Genomic DNA, 16,254 nt, shown 5'->3' with positions numbered 1-16,254 from the left:
GACGTTCCAGACGGATTTTCCATGGTGGATCTCTTCGGCCACTCAAATCAATAACACGAAAGCGAATCTGACCGTGCAATCTTACAGTCACAACTGCACCACAATACACAAATCATTGTAATTGCAGCAGCTACATATTAGCACACAGTTGAGATGCAATCTCATCATTGAATTGAGGTAGGATTCTCAGAGTTGCATAGAGCCTGAGAATATCCGGTCAATGTAAAAGATCCATTTCCGAGAATCTATACACGCTCTTTGAAATTCGTTCCAGATCGTTCCGCAGCTAGAGTGCTGCGCGAGTGCTGAAACTGTTGTCTGCAGTGTGGCGTGATGTTATTGATGCGCCGCCTCTGCCTCCATCGACTCTTCCGCGACGACCTCAAGTCAGAAACGTTCCCTGATGGTGGCCGGGATTGTGTCGGTGCGAGTAATGAAGCGAAGCGAAGTCCCGCTGCACAGTTACGTGCGCGTATTGCGGGAAGCGCTCGACGAATCTCTGGTGCAACAAGGGGCGGTAAGATGTTACACCTGCCCCGCCTTTATTTTGTAGTAGGAGTGGATGATACAGAGACTTTTCTTCAGTCCACTTCATCCGCAACCTACGCGAACCTGCTGATGTGGTCACCACAGGTTGTAACGAAAACGCTTCAGCAGACGGAGTAATGCTCCTGACGTCGAACCGCTCCACGATAAACGGATTCAATGCCGTGCTGTCCATTACGGGAGCCCGACCCAGTCACCAAGTTAGACGACTCCCGTCATTTATCCATACCGAACCTCAAATTTCTCCTTCCCATCTTAGGTTTGCATTTTACACCTAACTACCAGGTGTGCCGATAGTTCCACAGTAAGTAATCTGCAAAATTGCAGGGCTTCTGCACTTTCCCTACCTACCTCCTGAAACGCTGCGGTGGCGTACAGCCATTCAGACTGAAGCTATCTATTCCTCCTCCTTTCACAACCAGCTACGCCGGAATTGGGGTGTTAAATTATGATGCAAAATTTTTGATTAATGAATTCGATAATCGTTTATATTTCTTTCATGAAAGTGGGTTCCTTTAAAAAAGCTATAGTAATCTGAAACCAAAAATTTAAATGTTTTTTTATTCTGTATACTTGCCTCTATCGTCCGCACATTGATTATAACCTTTTCAATATTAAAATGGCAGAGTTTATAAATAATAATAAATAATAAAATAAAATAACTCTGCCGAAGCCGGTCCCAAGCCCGGTTGTGAAAGGAGGAGGGATGGATAGCTTCAGTCTGAATGGCTGTACGCCACCGCAACGTCTCAGGGGGTAGGTGAGGAAAGTGCAGGAATTTTGCAGTCTTGCAGATTACTCACTAAGGAAGCTATCTACACACCTGGCAGCTAGGGATAAAATGCACCACCAAAAATGAGAAGAAGGAGAAATTTAAGGTCCGGTACGGATAACCGGCGGGAGTCGTCTGACTTGGTGACTGGGTCGGGCTCTCGTAATGGACAGCACGGCGTCGAAACCGCTAGTCGTGGGACGGTTCGACGTCTAGGCGCCACGACGACCAGGAGCACAGCTCCGCCTGCTGCAGCTGTTTCGCCACAATCTGTGGCGACCACTTCAGTAGGTTCGCGTAGGAAGCGGATCCGCTCCTACTACGAAATAACGGCGGGGGCGGATACAATATCCTACCGCTCCTTGTTGCACCAGAGATTCGTCGAGCGTTTCCCGCAATTCGCGCACGTGACTGTGCAGCGAGTCGCAGACCAGTACCGCTTCATTACTCGCACCGACACAATCCCGGCCACCATCAGGGAACGTGTTCGACTTGAAGTCATCGGGGAAACTGGTGACCGAGAGTCGATGGGGGCAGAGGCGGCGGCATCAACAACACCACGCCGCACTGCAGGCAACAGGTTCAGTACTCGCCGAAGCACTCTTCTCCACCGTCCAGCTGAGATTTCCGCTGGGGTTCGGGACGAATTCCAAAGAGCGTGTATAGATTCTCGGATATGGATCCTTTGCATAGATCAGGTATTCCCAGGCTCTATGCATCTCCAGCAACTCCGGGAATTCTATCTCAAATCAATGATGAGATTGCATCTCGACTGTGTGCTGATATGTCGCTGCTGCAACTACAATCACTTGTGTATTGTGGTGCAGTTGCGGCTATCAGATTGCATGGTCAGAAGATTCGCTTTCGCGTTATTGGTTTGAGTGACAAAAGAGATCCACCATGGAAAATTCGTCTGGAACGTCGGCGGGACTCACTAAGGCAGGACATTGCTAGACTGATTCAGATCAGCACTGGCAATGCCAGCCGACGGGTGAGAAATAAAGTGCAGAGGGTTTACCGGAACTATGCCATCCCCTGTGAGACACCCGTAGTTGAAATTCTGGACACACTAAAACAGAAAATTTCTGTCATATTCAGTCGGTTACGGCGGTATGGCGAAAGTTATTCCAGACGTGTCCAGAATGCAACATACGCGAGGAACCAGCGGAGCTTTTTCAGATCTCTCAACGAGTCCCAACAGAGCGCCCAGACAATCCAGTTCTCGGTGACGGAAGCGAAAGAGTATTGGGGTGGACTTTGGGGGTTACCTGCCCAGTATGCTGAGTGGATCACCGCCGAAGGCACCCGCCATGCCAATACACCTGGCATGAATTTCGCAGATGTTACCGAAGAGGAAGTTCGACGAGCCATAAACATCTCGAAGAACTGGAGGGGCCCAGGTCTGGATCGGGTGCAGAATTTCTGGTATAAGAAATTTACCAGCGTACACAGTCGGGTGGCACGCAGTATAAATGAGGTCATGAGTCGGCCGGAGGAATTTCCACCTTTCCTCACTGCGGGGATTACCTACCTTATCCCTAAGAAGGACACGGTGCAGGACCCCGCAGACACAAGACCGATCACTTGCTTACCAACCCTCTACAAATTCATCACGTCCATTATTAGTGGAAGGATCAATGCGCACCTCGAGACCAACAACATTCTGTCCGAGGAGCAGAAGGGTTGCCGAGTTGGGTCAAGGGGTTGCAAAGAGCAACTCATTATCGACTCGGTAGTTGTAGGACAAGCAACTAGAGGTCAAAGAAACCTCTTCAGTTGCTATATCGATTATGCCAAGGCTTTTGATAGCGTTCCGCATACCTGGTTAATCGACATCCTACATCTGTATCGCATTGATCCGAAACTAATAAAGTTTTTGGCGACAGTCATGGAAGGGTGGCATACCACCTTATCGGTGCGTACATCTGAGGGTGTTAATACCTCAGAGCCCATCCGTATACGGAGGGGCATCTTCCAGGGGGATTCATTGAGTCCTCTTTGGTTTTGTATGGCACTGAACCCCCTTTCATGGCTACTGAATGATGCTAGAGGGCATGGTTTTGCAATAAAATATGGCCTACGTGCTAAGTGCGAACTGACACACTTGATGTACCTAGATGACATCAAGCTGTATGCTGGTACTGACAACCATCTTAGAAGTCTGTTACGAATAATAGACATGTTCAGCCGTGATATTCGGATGGAGTTTGGATTAGACAAATGCCGAATCCAAGCCATCCGCAAAGGTCATCACGAGTCGCATGCCGGACATAGCATTGGTGACCTCCACATCGAAGCTATGACCGAGACAGACTTCTACAAGTACCTAGGAATTCTGCAAGGAACCCATGCTCGAGTTGGTGATCTGAAGGAAGCTCTGCTGTCCGAATTCCTGCGACGTGTAAAGCTGGTGCTGAAATCGCATCTCTCGGGGAAGAATAAAATAAGCGCGTTGAATGTATTCGCTATCCCTTCACTGGCTTATGCATTCGGAATATTGCCGTGGACGAAGACCGACCTGGAAAACGTCCAGCGGCGGATACGGACAACTATGTCCAAATTCCGAATGCATCACCCAAAGTCTGCCGTGGAGCGGATGAACCTGCCTCGTGACATCGGAGGTAGGGGCGTGGTTGACGTGGCGGCACAACATCATCGCCAAGTCGACTCGCTGCGCGCTTATTTTTACAGTAAAGAGCAGGCGAGCCCCTTGCATGCGGCTGTCTGTAAGGCAGACTGTGGACTGGCTCCACTTACCTTGAAGGATCGATCTTTCAATCCTCTGAGTGGGGTGAAGTCGGACCAGGAGCGGATCGAGGAATGGAAGTCGAAGGCAATGCACGGTAAACACGTGAATTGTCTTTGGCAGCCATTTGTCGATTTGCATCTGTCGAACAGATGGCTGTGTGCTGGGGAGCTCTTTGCTGAGACGGAGGGGTTCATGTGTGCCATTCAGGATAGCGTGGTCGCCACCCGAGCTTATAAAAAGCTCATCATGAAAGAACGGTTGGAGAACGACCAGTGCAGAATGTGTGGTTCGGCGTTAGAGACGCTGGACCATCTCATTTCTGGCTGTACTGTTATGACACCGGTGCAGTACATCACCAGGCATAATGCTGTATGTAAGGTTACCCATCAAAACCATGCATACAAGCATGGGCTGATCACGGGGACATGTCCGGTTTACCGATATGAGCCGCAAGCAGTACTTGATAGTTCTGCTTACAGCATGTATTGGGACCGGCAAGTTTTGACTGATCGCCATACCGCACACAACAAGCCTGACGTACTGTTAGTTGACAACACGGGTCGCTCCGCGTATATTATTGATGTTGCTATCCCCCATAATAGCAACATTGAACGGAAATATATGGAGAAGAAGGTGAACTATGAGTCATTGGCTCGGGAAATCAAAGAAATTTGGCGTCTCGAGCGGGTGGTTGTAGTTCCCATAATATTGTCAGCTACAGGTATTGTACCTAAATCCCTCACGGCTTCCCTTGATGTCCTGGGACTTTCGCACAGTCTGGTTCAAACCATGCAGAAGTACACCATTCTGCATACGTGCTCGATGTTGCGGGGAGTACTCGACGGATTCTCCCATTGACCTACCACCGGCCACCACCACCAGTGCCCCTTTAGTTTTTAAGTAGGTAGGATCGTCCGAGCCTAAATGCTTGGCACTTAGTGCTAGTATTAGGTAAAATCCGGCATCTGCCGAGTTTGTGATAACTCGGAAATAAAATAAATAAAAATAGGGAATTACTAACGAAATTACATAATCTTGGTTCGGACCAGAACTGCAGTTGTGTAGAATAAGATGTACAAATTTTAACAGGATCGAATCAACAGAACAGAGGAAACGCGTTTAAATTTTTCGTTTTGTGTGCACGTCAACATGGCGCGTTCTTTCCTATTTGTTGTAACTCAAACTTCCAACATATTCTACTTTCAAAATTTCTTCACATCCCATATCAGATTTTTTTAAATCGATAAGTATTCAGATATCCTCAATGAATAATGTTATTCGGGCGAATTTCACCTTCAATATATTTAGAGGAGCATCCTCCACACTTGGTGGGGGTAACTATTCTGCTTGTAGTTGCTTTGATGAAATAAAAGTCGTATGAATTGTTTACAATATTTTATTTTGTCAATTCGATTAAATGATAACATCGTTTATGATTCCTTCAGCTTCTTAGCCTCCGGTTCATCTTCCACATTGAAAATCGCCTTGGGTTGTGTCTTCGCATATGCAGGCGCAATCCAGTATGGATTTTCCTCGGCATCTTTCGCATATTTTAGAATGGCTTCTCTTGGATCCTGATCATCATCGACGCGCTTGCTAAGACCCAGATTTCGAATAACATAAGAACTCAATGTTCCACCCGAGGATGCCACACGTCCACCTTGTCCACTTGTGATTGGAAGATCCGGTCGCCTAGACTTGACAGGATCCATCCGTTCTTTTTCAATTTTCTTTCGACTTGATTTAGATTTCTCTTGTCTGAACATGGGCAAAGCATGGGGTGTGATGATTTGAGAGACGCCCACGACTTCGGATTGCTTCTTTCTACGATATGTTTTGGCCACACTGAGTTTCACACCACGTGAACTTCTCTTTTCGTCGTAGTAGCAGTTGATAACGCCATTACCGCAGCTGACAAAAATCTGATTTAGTTTTGGATGCCACAAGGTTTTGATAACGTGAGAATCTGTTATGGGAACAGTTTTTACTAACTGGAAGGTTTTTACATCGTAGAAATGCAGGTTAGATGTTTTTGGATGAACATAAGCTGAATCGCCGGTCACCAGTAGACTGTCGTCGGGGCTAGAAATGAAAATGTGATTTAGTTCTCAGAAGAGAAGAATTGTTTAGGTTCTAACTCAGACGAAAGATAAAATGTATCATATGAGATTAGAAATATTCCCAGGCACCATTTCTGAAGGCGTTAGATCTTACCTGAAACAGCAGTCTGTAGTGTCATATCGTATGGCTAAGTTGTCCCAAACGTTGAGAGGTTCTCTTATCGATCGAAGGTCCCAAAGCTTCATTGTTTCGTCACACGATCGTGTTCCAACATGGTTTCCTGTACGAATCGAAAAGAATTTCTGGTTATTTTAGCACTCACAAACAGATTATTTGAGTCGGGGAAGATATGAGAACTTAACACTCACCACAATATGAAAAAGTCACACACGAGATTTCACAGTTTTTACGATGAGCATTCCGTACTAAATGCGCTGTATTTACAAAAGCTTTGCGGGTATCCCACATTTGTAAAGATCCATCGAGACAACCGGCTGCTACTAATGTTGCCTCTCGATTATATGCACATGATGTAGGTGACGTTTTCAATCCACCTTGCGCTCGCGTTTTAATCACGACCCGTTGCTGCTGTTTTGCATTGAATACGTTCCAGATGCGAAGGGTAGAATCCAAAGAACTTGTGAGAAATTCTTCTTTCTCAAATGGATGCCAACATCCACTTGTTAGTTGTGCCGTATGACCTTTAGTTTTGGACATGTCTGCAATGTATTGATCGCCTTTTATGCATTCCGTTTTCTCGAAACCGTCTCGATCAAGGATTTTCGCCTGAGAATTGCCAGATATGACCAAGATGCTGTCGCCCGTGACGGAGTAGTGCAAACCTCTTATGGGGTAATTTTCACATGGATGAATCGTTCGGAAACTTCTCATTGTTGAGTCCATGCCGGCAAAGTCCCAAAAGCGCAGCTCATAATTCATTGAACCGGACACAAGTCTCGCACCGGATGGATCACAAGCCAATGCCAGAACAGCCTTATTACCATGTTGCATGGTAGCGTGATCTGTTACAGGAATATTTCCTTCCGTATCTTCGTCGCTTTCATCATCGCTGTTTCCGTCACTTTCATCTGAAGAATTTTCGTTACTCTCCCTGTTGTGATTTTTTTGAACAGCGAGGTTTGGTAGGGGCCCAATGAGTTCCTCGTCTTCTTCATCCATAGCTTCCCGTTCTTGTATCTTTGCTTTTGAATGCTCCATTGCCTTCGCAATTTGATCCTATTTGGTAAATATTTTTTATCAAGATTACGTTTGGTCTAAGTTCAGTTAAAAATTTTAAGTTAATTACTAAAAACTAGAAAGTGGAGACAACTTTGATGTAATTACATTGATATCGAAAACTTTTGCGCTTCGATTAAAGCCACCTGTACTCGTTTTAGTTTCCGTGTTGTCGTTATTTGTCTTTTCGACCTGCTCCTCGATTTTCTTATCTAATTCCTTGGGATTTCCAAACTTTTTGAAACCTGAAGCTTCACTGCTAACTTCACTTGGAACTGATTCCCCTTTTGTTTCTGTGCTGCTCGACAAATTTAGTTTTATTTTTCCGAAAACTATCTTTGGCTTCTCCATTTTTAGATTGAAGTGAGTGAAGATGGATGGTTCTTGCCGAATATTTGAGTACGCCTGCATACCGGAAAAAGAAACGAAAAATGTAACTTCATGGAAATAAAAATTATGTTTTGTTTTTGTAGTTCATCTGGTTTTCAGCACTGTAAAAGTCCTGAGTGAAAACCAGGTTGCTATTCGAAATAATTAACTGTTGATGCTAATGAAGGCTTCGTAAAATGTTCAGCGCGATTATGGAGACGTAGCAACGAATTAATGAACGTGAGGTGTCACCGATTGGTGTTTATCGGCAAAGATCAAAGCGCTTAAGATTTATTTTGCAAACAACAAAAAGGCTCCTGACGCTAAACAGATTAAAGAAGAACAGAAACCTAATAACCCAATTGTTGTTGAACCCAGACAGTAACCTAAGATCGGGTTTTATTGCATTGTATTGGATAGAAGGAAACCCATAGAGGGAACAATATATATGAGAGCAGTCTGCATAGAGGGAGCAGGTAACATTCGTTTGCAATAGGTCAGTGTATTTAAAATATTTCAGTATCAACGCGCCCAAATAAGCGGACAAACACCGATACGTTAAAAACTTACAATGGGAAACTTTAGGTCGAAATATGTTGACAAAATTATTTACTACTCATTTCTCAAAATAACGAAGAGTAGAATGGTTCACGCCAGGAAATCTCTTCTGAGACTGTTGAGGACACGGTCATTGCCCCAAGGATACGGAAGACGAATTATCCTGTAGGCCAAGGGCCGAATCGTTTCCAAAAACCTCATAGTTGATTACAGTTGCGGGGACCATTTTTAAGGTTTTGTTTGCAAAATAAAACCTTATTAAAATCGGTTCAATCTCTGTCTGTCTGTCACACGCACTTTTCTCAGAAACGGCAATACCGATTGACACGAAATTTGGTGAGAAGGTGGGAACTGTGGACCCCCAGATATGCAGTGAGTGATATCCTTCTATGTTGAGATTTAGGGGCGATCCCCATACATGTAAAAGAGGTGTGTAAACATTTTTTTCACCGAATATAGTCATGTGGGGTATTAAAGGTCTCGACTAGTACTTTTCGAATCCGGTCTTAGTTTTGAGATTTATTAAAAAAGCGGGGAGTGGAAGGGGTGCAAAGTGATGATTTCTTCAACGGACCCATTCTCAGAAACCACCCAATCGAAAAGTCTGAAGTCATGAAGCTGCCTCGATATGGTGCCCAGGCCTCAAAATACTCTCCATATCGATATCTGTTCAAATTAAGTTAATAATAGTATATTACCATATTTTTGGGGAAATTGAGTAAAACCCCCCTTAAGTTTATTCCAGAGTTATAAAAGTTGGTAGTATTATAAAACATAATATGGAGCATATTATCCCCAAGTTTGATCAAAATCATACTATTACTAATAAAGTTATAGTAGCTCAAAGTTGACTTTGCCATGTAAATTTACTGTAACTAAATATCAATATCACACTAAAGTGGGTAGTCAGACATGTTAATGCATATACATAATGGACTATATACAAATGGGAGAGTTCTACACTTAAATATACCCACAGAAGAAGCAAACAAAACCTTTCGTACCTGAAGCGCCCAGCTTCCGGTTTCCCGACTTGTTTAGTTTAAAGAGAACGCATCACTTTTGTGACGCCTTCATTTGATTTTTTAATTATCCATTACAGGTACTGATTCGATTTTGTCCATTCTATAACAACATTCGACAACTTACATCTTTTTTTGCGGCCGAAAAGTAGTTCCGAAGTCCCAATTAGCTCTGTCGTGTGCCGTTTTGATGCCACAAACTTCTAAGATTACGACTGCTATGGGACGAGCCAGGGAGCAGAGTCCAGACTTTTCAGATCTTCAGAGCTAGCCCGTAGCATTCACGAAGGATAGCAGCTCCCCCAAAAAGCGATTAGAGATCTCTTTGAGGTCCACAAAGAATCGTTTACCTAGCGTCCAGAGCGTGGCTCTAACTAGAGCACCCCTGAACCCAACTAGTTCGACTGTTTCCTCGTTGCTTCTATGCTCAGTCCAACAAGGGATACGCACGCCATTTAGACAATGCAGGGAATAAATGATCTTTTCCCACTGGTCCCTGGATGGGCCTGTGATGACGTCGTTCCAGTCGTAACCCACCTGCCACACCTGTCGCTGAATCTCGGTTCTCAATTTCATTATTACAGGCAAAAACCGGTTGATCGGATCATATACTCCGGCAGTTAAACTTAACACCTTGCGTTTTGTATAGACAACTTTTTCAAAGGGGTTAATACTATAGCAAAGGCAGTCCTTTCTAGGTCTATAAAGTTATCCTAGGATTCTTATGCTGCCTTCTCCTTCCTCTAGTTTCACAAATAACTCAATTCGCCTACTTCCATCAATTTATAGCAGAACTAGGTTCGTTGGATGCCCATTTTGTGAGTGTAAATTTTGCCTTGAGAGATTTTGCGAATCATGTCCTGGGCCATTTTCACAATGAATGTGCCATTTAAAAATGGTTTATAATAATCCATTGAATATCCTCATCGTGTGTGTTGTCGTCCGCTACTTGGTGTAGAGTTCAGACGGCTTGCTATGGGGCGTAGTCAATATCGCATATGACAGTTTCCAAGAAGTATTCCTTGATCGGCTCCTCAGAACTTGCCCTTCACAAAATTCTAAATTTCTTCTGGTCCTCTCTGGCTTTGCTTTAACATTTTTGTAATGTCGAAACACAAATTCAAACTTTCTTACTCAGGTCAAAATGTCGAATGCAGTTTTGGCCAGTTTGGATTACATCATTTCGCAACTTCGTTGATGTGGCATTCTTCCATAATATACTTAAATACGGAATAGAATACACCTCCTCCTGCAACTCACTTGGCACCTCCGCCATGTGGTCCAGAGCCAAATATGCATGCATGAATTCATCCGATAGTTGCTTCAGTTCGATATTCTTTGCCTATTTTTTATCCTGGGTCAGAAATTGCCATACTGCTGGTACGAATTCCCCAATTAAATATAATCCTTCTATATTCGTTTTCATCCTCTTCAGGTGAAGCTTCTGAACCAAATATTTGGTGATGTAATTGCTTTGATTTCCCTGGTCAATTAGACAACGAACTGGAATTCCATGGTCATCTTTTGCTGCAATCTTGACGATGGCCGTTAGAAAAGGTACTACTACTCCACGAATTTGTTTTCAAGAAACTCGTCAACTTCATCAATGATGACGGGCATTTTGGATTCCGCAGTGATGTGTCGAACTAACTACGTGCCAGAATGAAGAGGATTAACTCGACGCTCTCCGTTGCGCTGTATTCTACCTTGAGGAGATTCTCCTGGACTACGGAACGCATTGTGTCCAATGCCATCCCAAGGATCTTTGGATCCTTTAGCGAAATCTGGGGTAGATCGATAAGTGCTTGAATCTCTTCTACTAGGGCTCGCCGATTTCTATATCATCGACCCACGAGATCCCATGCTCGATCATAATTTTCCCCACAGACCGCTAAGTGGTCGATTACTTGCTTTGCATCGCCAATATCGGAACCATTGTAAACCAACTTGAACAAGCTTTATTGACTAATATCCCCTAGAAACAAGGTGATTTCGTGTCCAGGGAGTTTGTTTCTCTATTGCGGAGTATCTAGTTGAGTCCTTAGAATTGAAAGATCTTGGCCTGTCGTTTCTTGACTGCGACCCCGCTAACAGGGATTGTGTCTGTTTCTTGGGGATCGGTCGTCAAAAAATCAGTTTTGTTTAGATTCAATCTGAGACCGTGTTGCATGAGGCGATCATCCCATTTTTGGAAAAGTTGTTCGAGATAATTTTTGCAATCAGGAGCTAGGAAAACATCATCTGCATAAATCAGTGTGTAGGGCGTTGGATATTCCGTGTGACGGTGTCCATCCATCATCATCAACGGCGCAACAACCGGTGTCCGGTCTAGGGCTGCCTTAATAAGGAACTCCGGACATCCCGGTTTTGCGCCGAGGTTCACCAATTCGATATCCCTAAAAGTTGTCTGGCGTCCTGACCTACGCCATCGCTCCATCTTAGGCAGGGTCTGCCTCGTCTCCTTTTTCTACCATAGATATTGCCCTTATAGTCTTTCCGGGAGGGATCATCCTCATCCATACGGATTAAGTGACCCGCCCACCGTAACCTATTGCGCCGGTATCGCTCATAGATTTCGTTATTGTGTAGGCTACGGAATCGTCCATCCTCATGTAGGGGGCCAAAAATTCTTCTGAGGATTCTTCTCTCGAACGCGGCCAAGAGTTCGCATTTTTTCTTGTTAAGCACCCAAGTTTCCGAGGAATACATGAGGACTGGCAAGATCATTGTCTTGCACAGTAAGAGCTTTGACCTTATGGTGAGATGTTTCGAGCAGAACAGTTTTTGTAAGCTGAAATAGGCTCTGTTGGCTGACAATAACCGTGCGCGGATTTCATCATCGTAGCTGTTATCGGTTGTGATTTTCGACCCTAGATAGGAGAAATTGTCAACGGTCTCAAAGTTGTATTCTCCTATCCTTATTCTTCCTGTTTGATCAGTGCGGTTTGATGTTGCTGGTTGATTCGTTGCCACCATATATTTTGCCTTCCCTTCATTGATGTGCAGCCCAAGATCTCGCGCCGCCTGCTCAATCTGGATGAAGGCAGTTTGTACGTCTCGGGTGGTTCTTCCCATGATGTCGATATCGTCAGCATAGGCCAGTAGTTGGGTGGACTTAAAGAGGATCATATCTCTTGCATTTACCTCAGCATCACGGATCATTTTCTCGAGGGCCAGGTTAAAGAGGACGCATGATAGGGCATCCCCTTTTCGTAGACCGTTGTTGATGTCGAATGGCCTTGAGAGTGATCCTGCTGCTTTTATCTGGTCTCGCACATTGGTCAGGGTCAGCCTAGGCAGTCTTATTAATTTCGTCGCGATACCGAATTCTCTCATGGCCGTGTACAGTTTTACCCTGGCTATGCTATCATAGGCGGCTTTAAAGTCAATGAATAGATGGTGCAACTGTTGTCCATATTCCAACAGTTTTTCCATCGCTTGCCGCAGAGAGAAAATCTGATCTGTTACTGATTTGCCTGGAGTGAAGCCTCTTTGGTATGGGCCAATGATGTTCTGGGCGTATGGGGCTATCCGGCCTAGCAAGATAGCGGAGAACATCTCATAGATCGTACTCAGCAACGTGACACCTCTATAATTGCTGCACTGTGTGATATCTCCCTTTTTATGTATGAGACAGATAATGCCTCGTTGCCAATCGTCAGGCATTGATTCGCTATCCCATACCTTGAGCACAAGTTGAAGAACCACTTGGTGTAGCTGGTCGCCTCCATATTTAACCAATTCGGCTGTAATTCCATCGGCTTCTGGCGATTTATGATTTTTGAGCCGATGAATTGCACGGACTGTTTCTCCTAAACTTGGTGGCGGCAGTATTTGTCCGTCGTCTTCAGTTGGCGGGACCTCCTACTCGCCGATGTTCTGCTTGTTCAGTAACTCATCAAAGTACTCAACCCATCGCTCCAATATGCCCATTCTGTCGGAAATCAGATTTCTCTCTTTGTCTCGGCAGGATGAGCATCGAAATGTATAAGGCTTCATCCTGCTGACTTGTTGGTAAAACTTCCGCGCCTGGTGCGGTTCCTCCCTGTACATTTCTAGTTCACAGACTTATTGGTTCTCCGAGGCTTCCTTTTTCCGTCTGTGAAGTCGCTTCTCCGCTCGACGGAGTTCGTGATAAGTCTCTGCGCGTGCCCACGTTCTTTGAGAATGCAACATTACTCGGTATGCGGCATTCTTCCGTTCCGTTGCTAGCTTACATTCATCGTCAAACCAGCCGTTCCGACTTCTTTTGCGGGTGGGGCCAAGTATGTTTGTGGCCGTATCCATGATAACGTTCTTCAGGTGATTGTGAAGATCATTTGTTGATGCTTCATCTCCAGGTCCTCTGTTGACTGCGGATATTGCGGCATCCATTTCCCTCTTATAGGTGTCGCGGGGGGTTGTGTTGTGGATGGCTTCAGTGTTAACTCTCACCTGATTGTCAAAGAGGATTCTAGGTGGTATTGTTATTCGACCTCGGAGTACCATGCCAATGAGATAATGATCCGAGTTCATATTGGCCCCCCTGTATGTTCTGACATTCATCAAGGCTGAGAGGTGGCGGCGTTCGATCAACACGTGGTCAATTTGGTTGAAAGTGGTTCCGTCTGGAGAGGCCAGGTACTTCCAACAACCATTTCGTGTGACCCTGCTAATTGAATAATCCGCAGTCCGTTATCATTTGTATTTTGCTGTAAGCTATGGGAGCCAACGTATTGCCTGAATACGGGCTCCTTCCCTACTTGGCTGTTGAAATCCCAACTATGATTTTAATATCATATCTGGGACAGGCTTCGTTCTACTGCCTCGGCTATGCCCTCTGCGTTTGCAAGGCAAGTTTAGAAATATAAGCCTCATTAACGTGACGGTGTCCATAACAAAAACGAAGAGGGTGGTGAGGGGGCGCTTCCTTGATGAACACCAATAGAGACACGGAGCGGTTTTACTTTTCGGATCGTGGTAGAGCAATTGAACCCAGCGTACGAGTTCTTCTGGTATTAGATGTTGTCGTAGAGCATACCAGATGAGTTCGTGTGGCACACGGCCAAACGCATTCTCTACATAGATCCAGTAATGCAATGTAAAGAGGACGATCAGCTTTCAGAACGAATGTCTTTCGCGCAAAAAGGCGGTACAAATTATGACAACTGCTCTTTCAGGCTAGGGATTGAGTAAGGCTGACAATGGAAAAGGACTATTATGAAGCCACGGAAGTAGCCTCAGACTGGACTAACAATACAACGATGGACACGTCAAAGTAAAAGGACACATAATTGCGCATTTTCTCATGGAACGTGCGCCTACTTTACAGACCAAAGCAGCAGCTATCAACTCCACGGGATTTTAAATAGGTAGGAAATGGTAAAACATAAATGCATCTTTTTTCGGAAGTAACCCATAATCGAAAACAACTGATGGGAAACATAGAAAAAGTGTCAAAAGGTCGTGGGGCGAAAATCAACAAAGACGACAAAGCCCTTGCACTTGAAGTTAGTCAACGACTTGACATCGGCAATTAGAGTAGTTTCTTATGGAAAATGTAAAGGCATCTATAGCGATTGCACCACAAACTCCATAGCAGCTGGAAAGGAAATGTAAACAATGTTTGGAAGCAAAACGAACGAAACCCAAGCATGGAAGGTTAATAGCGTAATTTTCCACAAAATAGTCCCCATTTCGATGGACTATGGACGAGAAAGTTAAATTAGTAAAATGACACCTTAAAAACTTCCGGAGAATCTTCCCTAAGCGAGAGAGATGTACACCGGCCTGTTGGTTACGATGATCTAAGGGTCAACATCGCTTTCTCTGTACTTCTCACTTATCTAGCAAGAGCTTGCTTGGCCAATGAGAAGCATTAAATTAGATATTTGTATCCTGTGTTGTTTTTAAATTTGTAGAAGCTAAATTCCGGGATGTACGCCGCACTTGGGTGCTGCTTGGATCTCTATTGATTGTAACTCACCTGTTAGAGTTGATTAAATTTGATATACGTCTGAGAGAGAAGTAACCACGGGTGACAGCCTCGTTTCGAGGCACAATCACTTTAGAGCAGCGTCAATCAATATTACTGGCTGGATTTGCCTAAATCGACCGAAAAACTGCAGGCGAACGACACAAGACGTGCTTGTTTACCTTTTCACTGTCATCTGTGGTCTTCTGTCAATTTTGGTTGGGGAAGTTGTTGGACTCGGTTTGTGGTGAAAAGTTGAACTCGGGTGCTGCCATCTAAAGGTATTGTTGTATGTTAGAGAGTCTTTACTACGGATAGGGTTTTGTATTATCTAAATAAGGGTAACATTGAAAGTCCTTAAGAGAACTACGTTGAGAAAGTAAACTTTTATGCGGAAGTGGTTAGGTGTGATTGGAAGATTGTCTTTTCTAAATTGCGAGCCTTTCAGTTGATTTTAGTTTTTAATGATTTTTGGGGTTCGTATAAAATTGAAATTTTGTTTTTGTTTGTTGAAATCAATATATTACCTACTTGTCTTTTAGCGACGGCGCCGAATTCGTTTGCGAAAAACGAGGAGAGAGCGTCCGTTCAATATTTTAAGTTTCAGGAAGTATATGCGGTCAATATAACGCGCTACTGATAGTTCCCGGGGGATTTGGGATTAAGAATTCCTTGTGGTAGGAAGTAGCAAACAGGACTAGATATTTGTTGGTAAGAAACACAAAATATCGCCAATAAAATGTTATTCAAATTTCGGATAAGGACGATTACGATATTCGTTGGTTATCATGCAAAAATGTGGATGAGCTTTTAGGTTGTTCGGTTTTCAATCACGGCATGGATGTGCTCAGAATGGTAGCTGGGCATTCTAGGCTCGAGCGAAGCAAAGTAGTGGCATTTGGGAGAGGTTATCTCTTTTTTTCTGGGATAGAAGCCGGATTAATACTGATAGCATGTGAAAACTACGCCTTGGAAACGTGGGGGCTGG

General features: G+C 44.4%; 2 protein-coding genes across 2 annotated transcripts in view; one reads left to right on the top strand and one right to left on the bottom strand.

Moving 5' to 3' along the window:
- The window catches only part of LOC119653576 (allatostatin-A receptor), a 779,896-nt gene that overhangs the window by 12,677 nt on the left and 750,965 nt on the right, over positions 1–16,254 (top strand). The gene's annotated exons all lie outside the window — the stretch shown is intronic.
- On the bottom strand, positions 5,448–15,458 carry LOC119653575 (gastrulation defective protein 1 homolog). The gene is made up of 5 exons (XM_038058315.1): positions 15,279–15,458; positions 7,473–7,769; positions 6,497–7,364; positions 6,282–6,408; positions 5,448–6,149 (listed from the first exon to the last, which is right to left on the bottom strand). Exons 2-5 carry the CDS (start codon positions 7,713–7,715, stop codon positions 5,498–5,500), a joined length of 1,890 nt encoding a protein of 629 aa, XP_037914243.1. The 5' UTR covers positions 7,716–7,769; positions 15,279–15,458; the 3' UTR covers positions 5,448–5,497.

Source organism: Hermetia illucens, chromosome 4, assembly GCF_905115235.1.
Source record: "Hermetia illucens chromosome 4, iHerIll2.2.curated.20191125, whole genome shotgun sequence".
Taxonomy (NCBI): domain Eukaryota; kingdom Metazoa; phylum Arthropoda; class Insecta; order Diptera; family Stratiomyidae; genus Hermetia; species Hermetia illucens.
This window is presented reverse-complemented; position numbering and strand designations above follow the sequence as displayed.

Excerpts from the sequence above, each read along its gene's own strand:
- LOC119653575 (XM_038058315.1), bottom strand. The coding sequence starts at position 7,715 with ATGGAGAAGCCAAAGATAGTTTTCGGAAAAATAAAACTAAATTTGTCG. Across the intron at positions 7,365-7,472 it reads CAAAAGTTTTCGATATCAAT|GATCAAATTGCGAAGGCAAT; the intron begins GTAATTACATCA and ends TTTACCAAATAG. Across the intron at positions 6,150-6,281 it reads ACTACAGACTGCTGTTTCAG|CCCCGACGACAGTCTACTGG; the intron begins GTAAGATCTAAC and ends TTTCATTTCTAG.